The sequence below is a fragment of the Silene latifolia genome, chromosome 5 (assembly GCF_048544455.1).
Source record: "Silene latifolia isolate original U9 population chromosome 5, ASM4854445v1, whole genome shotgun sequence".
Classification (NCBI taxonomy): Eukaryota; Viridiplantae; Streptophyta; class Magnoliopsida; order Caryophyllales; family Caryophyllaceae; genus Silene; species Silene latifolia.
Window position 1 is genome coordinate 82,913,797 of NC_133530.1, and position 10,391 is coordinate 82,924,187.

Below are 10,391 nucleotides of genomic sequence, written 5' to 3' on the forward strand. Positions count from 1 at the left end.
TACTTGTCTGATTAATATGTAATACAAAACAAACTATTTATACTACTTCTAAAGACTCCTAATCGACGTACTATTTCACGCCTAACTAACTCCTATTGACGGTCGAAATCGACTCTTTATTCCTACCGCCAAAATATAAATGGCTTTGTTAATTATTCTTAACAATTAATAATCCTAATAGATAATAATTATTCCTACTAAATAAAGTTAATCAAAAATTAATCCTAGTTGAACTACGGATCCATAATCAGATCCATAATCGTATCAGTACAACTCAGATTTGTGCTTGATAAGACGAGCTATTGGCGCTTGACAACAAGAGAGAGCTTTTTGAAGAAAATAGGGCACATTTTCATGCTAAACATTATGTCTTCCCTCATCCATTCTGGAGTCACAGTAGAAAACGTCCCCAAGGAGAAAACATTGTACAATAGCTCTACTTCGCTAAGAGCAGGGTTGTTTACCCATGTCAAACTGAATGTATAGCCTGCAATAACCCAATATACACCGGGTTACATCGAAAAGGGCAACATGGTTCAAAAAGAAATTCTTGTCGAGAAAACATGCGTAATCATACTAATCAATCATGTCAAATGTTAGAACATCATTTACCCAAAAACTTGTGGGGTCTCGAGATCTCAATACAGTGCAAGAAATTACAGAGTAGTTATTTTGATAAATCAAATGCGACTAATTTTACATCATACGACTGACAAGACACATCAGAGGTGGTTTCGCTCAGGGTGATATTTAGCCCCTCTTCCGGATGCCAAGCCAGAATGTGGCAAATGGGGCAAGGGAAGGAATTGATGATAAATGCAAGTCAAATAAATCTGCAAAGATCTCTTTAAAACCCCAAATGATAACAAAAGTATAGATTACCACTGGGTGGATGAACAATATTCAGACACTTTCCATCAGGTTGATCAGCAGCGGAGACTTTCATGCTAATCAAATATTCGAGAAGACCTTGGAACATGCATTTACAAGGACCTAAACAGTGACACAATGCAAGGCAGAACAACAATAAAAAAATGGCAAATTAATGATTCATAACATGAAATTGAACATGATTGGAACTTCATGGGCAAACCTCCATTCACGACGATAATCTGACAGCACTTTGTCTGCATGTCCACAAATTTGAAATATTCAGAAGATGAAAAGAGAATCAGTGTTATGAAAAATGGGACAACTAACAAATGTCTGAAAAGTATGTACTTTGGAGGGATCGCTTTTTGATGGATCTGTCGACAACTCCTTTCGCCCTGATAAATGAACATCCCTGACAGCTGGACTACTTGTGGCAGGGTCAGACTTTTCTAATAACCTAGCACGTTTCCTAGTCATTCTCATGGGTGTTTCGTCAATTTGACTGTGAGATGCAGTGGGGCTACGACGGTTACTGTTTACATGTTGCTCCTCATGTTGGTCACTTCTATTGTTAGAGACAATCCTCTCAAATTGCAGGTTCCATAATTGCTCCACCTCTAAAACAAATTGTTAATAATCTGCAGAAATCGTAAGAGGAACGTTCATAACATCACCCATGCATATCCTATCAAGTCTAGGCATTTAAAGTAGTACCATCCTCATCCCAATCGAGTTAAGAAAAATAAAGAGCTTGTTGTTATACAATACAGCAGTTACATACGTACGAGTATATGTCTTGACAACTTAAAACATTGAAGGCAAAACATTTCTGCATATGCAGCAATGTATATATGATCATTTAGCAATGTATATATGATCATTTTTCACTAGAACATGATGAACGACATTACTTTGAGAAGATTTTCATTTGTGGTCTACATGACCACATCTTAACTAGAGATATACTCCAAATACCATAATAATAGCATCCAACAGTATTACGCCTTCCATATTGTCACTGCTTGCCTTTGGTGGTGAATCAAGACCGCCTTTTTCTCCTAATATACAATAGTCACATATTTTTCGTAAAAAAGATTCTGAAAATAGTTTTGATGAATCAAGCGTTACAAACTTGACAATGTACCATCACCAACATGGCTACATATATATGCATAAAAGTCAAAAGCCGATAATATAAATGGGAGGGGGATGGTCAATGACAGAACTAAGTTAAAAAAAATATGGTGTCCAAATGTATGCATAAAAGTAAAGAAGATGTCACATCGTTTAAATTAGCTAGGAATCCGTACAAATTATGTACCATAAACTCCAATGTTATGTATTCATATACCTCCCATCATCCTATACATGTCAGACTACATGCATCCTAGAACACACACGCAGGCGCACAAACAAAGAACATTTTTGCAGTTAAATGATCATACTTTTATGTTTTTCCTCCTTCAAACGCTCCTCAAATCCGTCAAATTGTTGATCCATAGCACTTCTGCAACGAAATAAAAGAGAAATGTCACAAGGTAAGCACTTTACAAAATCCATGCTCAAACTTTTTCCTATAAAGAGATTGTCAATAGCTTGGACTGCAAGTATCTCACCGATACTACTTCATTCCGTAATTCATCGATATTTTCAGACAATATCTTGTTTAAATTCGTCAAATTCTCTATGTATGCCTTGGCAACTTCAATAATTAAGAAAACAGTTAATTCCCCTCTGTTAGCTTCTAAGGTGAATACCATAATAAGCCATCTGATTCAAATAACTTCACCGATGACAAAATTGAGCAAATAACCAGAATAATTCAGTGACATAATGAGAAGTTAGAATTACCAGAAACGTATTCGCTGCACTCGACTTCCTGCTCATGGTTAATTTGCGCCATTTGATTCTCCTTCGTCGACTACTTACAGAAGTATATTATATATAAAAAAAACTATCATTAATCACACGGAATTCGCAAAGTAAATTATCTCTAAAACGGCCATTAATGAACATGAGACAAATAGAAACAACAAATCAATAGTCTTGCTTAGGACCGTCTTGAGTTTACTAGTTAATATATCTAACATTAAATGAACCCCATAACACAAAAATAACTTAACACTATCAAAAATTACATCTATCTATCATAGTTGATTTTAAAAATTTGCGGTTTTTTAAAACAATTTTCATATCCTATATACTCCCTCCACTCACCTATTTTCAAATTTCATTTCAATAAAATACTCCTCACATATATTAGAGAAATGGAGTGCAACTTATGTGTGGAGGGAGTAATATATAAAATAAATTTATTATGAGATTACAACAACAACATCAGAGCCTTAATCCCAAAATGATTTGGGGTCGACTGACATGAATCATTCTTTAGAACCGTCCATGGGTGAACGCACACCTTAAAATGCGAAAAAAATAGAAAAGGGAAAAATGAAAAACAAAAGGGAGAGCGAAACATAATACAAAGTCAAGGTAAATTTATAGGTTTTAAAATCGAAGTCCGGATTTTTTTTTATAAAAATTTAAAATTTAAATCGAGAATAAAAATTAAAACGATTTTGAAAACCGAAGTAGAATTTAAGGATCTGGAATACCTTAAAAGTAAACCAAGTAAAATATATAAGAAAGTGGTCGGTAAAAAGAATGTAATAAAGAAGAGAAGAACAAATAATTTTTTTCTAAAATTAAATAAAAACACTACATATGTCAAATAACATCAAATACTAAAAATCCAAATGTATCCTTTCCTTCCATTGTGCCCTCTCTGTCACCATACTTTCCTCAAACCCCATAAATCTCATATCATGCTCTATCACTCTCAACCATGTCTGCCTCGGCCTTCCTCTACCCATATGAACATTTTCTGTTCTCCAAGTCTCTAGCCTCCTAACTGGTGCGTCTATAGGTCTCATTCTCACATGGTCAAACCATCTTAGTCGATTTTCCATCATCTTGTCCTCTATTGGCGCCACTTTTATCTTTTCCCTAATCACCTCATTCCTTAATCGATCTTTCCTTGTATGACCGCACATCCACCTCAACATACGCATTTCCGCCACACTCATCTTTTGAATGTGACAATGTTTCACGGCCCAACACTAGGAACCGTAAAGTAAGGCAAGCCTAATTGTCGTGCGATAAAATTTTCCCTTTAATCTTTGGGGCATATCTTTATCGCATAAAAACCCTGAAGCACTCTTCCATTTCATCCATCCCGCTTTAATTCTGTGAGCCATATCTCCGTCTAACTCCCCATCTTTTTGAATAATAGATCCTAGATATCTGAAAAAATCTGACCCCTCAACATCATTCCCATCGAAAATAATACTCCCCATCTATGTCGATCTCGACCCCGCCACGTTAGTGAGCTGACACCTCAAATACTCGGTCTTACTCCTGCTTAGCCTAAACCCACGAGTCTCTAAAGTATGCCTCCACAATTCCAACTTTCTCTCCACCCCTTCTTTCGTCTCATCAATCAACACAATATCATCAGCAAACATCAACACAATATTATTATGAGATTACTTTATAATAATTTATAATACAAAACAATACAACGGGCAACAAAACAGGAGAAAACACAGTTTATAAATCGAGTACACTTATTATAAGAATAGATACAAAGTTAAATAATAAAGAGTCATTTTGTGTCATTATTAACAACATGAAGGTCATGAAAACGCATAAATGGATACAAATTAGTGTTATATCAATAACTTATTTAGAAACCATCTCGGATCTTTCAAATTTTTTTGTTAGTTAATGGCACTTAATATGGATGAAATTTGATTATGAGTAAGTTGACATTGTTTAAACATGAATAAGGGGTCTACACTAGAGAGTTTTGATTGGGATGTATATTTAGCATTATCGAACATGAATAAGGGGTCTACCCTCTAGAGTGTCATAGGCCAATTCTCAATCGCAAATTATACTATGAGACCGTTGTATGGTGTGACGACATAAAAATGACCATTTTATGGTAAAATTAGAATTTTATATTAAAAAGTTACCACCACTATTTTGTTATTAAAAGTGACCACTTTTTAAAAACAAACAATTTTTACATAAAATGTTCATTATTTCTTATAAATTGGTCACTTTTATCAGTCTTATCATTGATACCGGGGTTTGTCGCACTCCCCCAGTATGCAAACAATATTTGTAAAACTCAATACCAACTAATAAATGTAGTAGGGTAAGGAGGTCGATCCCAAGAGACGGTGGTTGTGGTTCTTAAATTGATTGTTTTATTTCTAGTTTAGTTCTAGCAAGTATTGATTGATTGACAACTAACTACCAAGAATAACTACTAACTATTTGAATCTAAACTAATGCAAGTAAAGGCAAGTAATGCTAAAATGGTCTAGGACAATAATTAGGAGAAACTAGGATGTTGGGTTCACCAATGTAATTAGAGAAAGAAGATTGACATAGACTAACAATTATCTAGGTCGATACAAAGACAAGACTTCATCTCTCGATGCAAATCCTATTCTAGGTCAAGATTTAATCGACTTACTCATTCAATTAACCCAAACCGTAATTTGTTATCAAATCTTAATCACTAGCTAAGTTACTCACTCAACAAGTGGATTATTTAGAGAAATTGACTCAACTTACTCATTCAAGCAATTCCTCGAACAACTCATGTGCATAACAAATTATAAATGTAAATGACCCAAGAATTATCATCAATTTATGCCAAAACCATTTACATAACACTACAAAGGATCCCCCTTCATCCTACTATCAAACTACTCAAACATGTTACTAGAATTGCAAGTAAAAGATGAGAACATTAATATGGAAATGAGTAGAACAAGCATAATATAAATACAAGTAATTAAGCAAATAAATAAGATGTAAACAAATGAAAAGAAGTGAAATAAGAAGACGAATTATACCAACAATTATAAAGGTTGAAACTTAGCTTGAAATAATAAGGAATGAATCTCTTCTGCCTTCAAATTACAACCCACTAATCTAAATGTAAACTATTGAGAATTGTAGAACTTGAATAAACTAAAGCGGAATTACAATAATTTGGAAGAAAGATTACAACTTTGATTAAAGGGAGAATTAATTGGAGAGGAAAATTAGGGTTCTTATTACAATAATGAGAGAGTATGAGAGACTAATTTCTAATCTAATGGGTAGTCTAATGTCTAACTGGTGTGTAATTCTAGGGGTCAAACTAATGTATACTATGGTGTCTTTTATACTAGTGGGGTCTACTAATAATTCTAATAATAATAATTAATAATATTAATAACAATAATACTAATCCTATAATTTTTCTCGACACATTACAAAACAAGGGGAAGAGGGATTATACAGAACAAGACAAAAAAGGGAAAAACAAAAGACACCTAAAATAAACTGAAGAGTTTATGGATTCAAGTACCTAAGAGGGGGAGGGGGTGAATTAGGTACTATTTAAAAAATTTCAACTTAAACTTTATTGAATTAAAGTAAGTTGTTTGATAATATGGAAGATAAGTGAATACATCGATTAATTTTGAAAGATTAAACGAGTATTAAAAGACAATTTTGCTAAAGTCTGAAGATAACAATGGTTCTGACTGTTGCTATTCGTCTCAGCGTATGAAGTAGAGGCTACAGACCGAATGTGACAGTATGTGGAACTGTTACTCAAGAGTTAAGCAAATAAAACTAAACAATATAAAAGCAGCGGAATAAAACAAGTGAAGATCAAACAAGAGATTTTTGAATTGGTTCGGCAAGAACTCAAGTGCCTACGTCCAATCTACTTTTTATTGATTAATTTTAGTGATCTACTCCGACTACTAAAAAACCCGTACAATAAAAAGACCAACAACCTACTCCGGTTGTGACACAAGTTCAAGAACTACTCCATCCTAGAACAAGGTAACTCGCAACCTACTCCGGTTGCCAAAGAGTCAAAGGACTACTCCGTCCTAAACTCTAGACACTAACTTAGAACGTTTTTATGGATCAAGTTTCCACGGACTTATTCTTAACAAGAATTGATATGGACAACTTTACAAGATCAAACGGTTCATAAGTGAGAGAGTTTAGTACTTTAAAGCAACAGTGGCTATGATTGTAACACTTGAAGACTTTTGAAAGCTTTGCAAAACAATGACACGGTTTTTAAACTTTGAAAATAATTTTTGCAAACTTGATTGAATTCTCAGAAAAAGTCTTAAGGAAATAATGAGATGATGCACTCCTTTTATAGAGAGGGCAAGCAAGGTGGTTGATTTAGGGTTTTGAAATTCAATGGTCATCACATGTGGTGAAGACCAACTCTTCCCCAAACTTGCACCAAAGAAGGTACTCTTTCAAAAGGCAAAAGAAGAAAAAAAGTTTTGTAATTATCCAAAAGAGGCCTTTGTTTTTTCAGAAAATAAGGAGTGAAAGAAAAGTCACAAGGTGACAAGTTTTCACCAAAATGGTAAAAAACAATCTTTGTTTTACAAAGGACCAAGGAGTCAAATTGGCACAAATAAGAAACAATTTGAATTGGTAATTAGCTCAACCTTTTTTCTAGAAACTCAAATCCTTAGAGAAAAATCTGAAAGTTATCATTTAATTCAAAGTCACTTTAGAAATACAAAAAAGATTTTTGAAAAATAAAAATGAATTTCAAGTGAAGTGGTTAACGGGTTTCCTAGCAAAGTGAATTTAGACCACATATGACGGTAGTTAGGAAAAGCCGGTACTTGAATGATACGTCCTGATGTAGGGTGAATTAAAACGATTTTCTGACGCTCTGAAAACACGCAAACTAGCCAACCACGGGTAGAAAAGTAGTTGCAATCACCGCCTAGATTTGGCAATTCTAAGTGTTGGACCGTACCATGATAGAGATGATATAAGCGACACTTTGAAGTGCAAGGTAGTTCATCAGCAAACACGAGACATGGTGTTCAACTTGGAATTGCAAGCTTCATTCCATATCTCCACCACCTACAAACATGAACGAATGCAATAAAAACTTCGTCTGAATATATTTGCTCCCCTATTTTCTGCGCCAATTCTAATGGAATTTCAACCCACTTTGCCATGTGAGTCACTGATTTAGTTTGCATGGTTTCCAAAGTGATGATCCAAGATGATCGTCAACGTAGGGGCTTATATATGCGAGCGTCCTACCCAATTTCTATTTGGAAGGTTTACCGATTTCTAGTCTAGTAATAAACGGGGATATATGAACTCAACAAGCTCGGTTTAATTTAGGTAAATTTTCCTATTCTAATGGTTGTTTTATACTTAAAAATTTCAAGTTATACTTGATTTAAACTTAAATTCTCAATATGATGTTGAATGAAGTAAAGTGATTACTTAATACAAGATCCGATATAAATTTAATTTACTCCGTCTAGGAACTCGACACTTTAACTAGAATGTTTACAAAACCAAGTTTCCTCAAATTGATTCTAGACGGAACTCGACACTTTAACTAGAATGTTTACAAAACCAAGTTTCCTCAAATTGATTCTAGATGAGAGAGTATAATACTATGAGGTAATAGTGGTAATGACTGTGACACTTGAAGACTTAAAAATTTTTTGCAAAAGAAAAAACTTTGACTTCTTAAAACTGATTTTGCAAAATACTTAGATTTCTTAGGTAAAAGTCTTGCTTTGAAAGTGAAGGGAGGTGTTCCTTTTATAGAGGAAAAACGAGAGGAAGCAAGCTAGGGTTTTAAGTCAAGACTTTTGGTCATGTGACAATTGTTATACTTTCTTAAGGGTAAGCTTTTAAAGACAATTGTTAAGTTTCAGTGAGATGTAGCGATAACAAACTCGTGTTTTAATAGAAACACTAATTTCTGTATTTGATTTTAGTCAGGCTCGCGGGCCGGCCTGCTCTTTTGAAGTGGGCGGGTACGAACAGTGAAAACTGGCCCGCTTAGCGGGCTTGGGTTATAAAATAAAGCCCGCCAGACACTTTTTTAGCATCTGGGCCCGCCCCGTGTCCAGCCCAAGCCCGCTTTTGATCAACTCTAATCTAAATTAGGGAAAAAACGAAACAATACGAAAATAAATACCTTACATCCCATATATGACAACAGTGTGATTTAAATGGCGGAGCGGATTATAGCTCTCTAAGAGGTGTTTGAATGAGGTGGGTGAAGGAGATGAAGTCGGTAAAGAGGGTATAGAATAAATAGAAAGAGTTAGTTCGAGTGATAAAGTTCTCTTACTTCAAGTCTTCACTTCATCTATGAAGTTGAGGTCGATTCTCACCCACGATATACTACTCTCATTTGAAACCCAAAACGAATGTAGGGGTGTAGGGTCTAGAGTGAAGATGGACCGTGGGGTTTGGGCTCTTATATAATACTCCATCCTATTCATGAAGTATGGGCTCATATCGATGGAGTGATGGATATTATTATCATTACTACTATTTTTTTTAATGAAATACAACTTTAATTAAGCTCAAAATATTTTACAAAAAATTAATGGACAACCGAAATACTATCTCGGTTCCTACTTCTTTTACAATAACAAAACCGATCCTAGTAAAAATATGAGCAGCAACACGAGCCCAACACTCTATGGCACATAAAATTTCTGAACCCTTTTAAGCAAGGCAACATCCTTGTACTCCCCAAGTGAAGAGAAGGAGAAAGGGAAGAAACCATTACCCATCCTCATACATAAACCTGATACTTAACACATTTGCGCTGAGCCGCTTTAACCACCACACGTCCGGGCACGAAGTCAGACATCCCAAACTCGGCCAAGGCGAAGACCCAATTAGATCGACACGCACATCACGCTCCTTGTCCCAAGAATAAAAGAAGGACGCAGGGGCTTGACATGCCAATCAATCAAAGCAATATCCACCTCCTTAACACCAGAAATCCCAGATCGGAAGCAGATATCCAAAAGAGTCTCACGAACAAGGGTATGTTGACGCTTAATACCAACGGTCCCAGCACACGACACGTCATGATCACCATAGATGTCCACATCAAAAACCCGAGAACAAGAAGAACACGACCTAAACACATACCGTACCTAGCTGATAACTTAGCACACTACGGTAATAACTCTATAATTATTATACATACTATTATAATCGTCATAGTCTCTCATGTCCATTTACTAATAACGAGTCTTAAGGAGGTTTGTAAAATAATTCTAGAAATTCTCATAATACGAGATACTACCGTTATCATTATTCTGCTACGTGTGGACATGTTGGGCATGAAGAGAAAGACTAGCTATAGGGAGAGTAAAGGTCGGGTGGGTGAAGGAAGGAGAAATGGAGACTGGATGAAGGCGTCACCCTGGTGAGTGGCGAGACAGACCAATGGCGATAGAGGAGGGTGTCATTTCCTTTATTTGATCATGCATATCTATATCCACTTGTCATTCAACAACACTAATCACAAATGATCCCCTCCCATTTCCTTGATACTTATGTCAAAAGCAAAATGTAAACAAATGATTGGGACGAAGGGCGTATAAAAGTTGAAGCCATTACTCCAACAC

General features: G+C 35.3%; 1 protein-coding gene across 1 annotated transcript; it reads right to left on the minus strand.

Annotated features, from left to right (window-relative positions):
- Nucleotides 1–299: 299 nt before the first annotated feature.
- LOC141655640 (uncharacterized) lies at nucleotides 300–1,350 on the minus strand. Its single transcript, XM_074462709.1, has 4 exons — nucleotides 1,222–1,350; nucleotides 1,094–1,127; nucleotides 883–993; nucleotides 300–487 (listed from the first exon to the last, which is right to left on the minus strand). The coding sequence occupies exons 1-4, from the start codon at nucleotides 1,348–1,350 to the stop codon at nucleotides 300–302; spliced, it is 462 nt and encodes a 153-aa protein (XP_074318810.1).
- Between the last annotated feature and the right edge of the window lie 9,041 nt (nucleotides 1,351–10,391).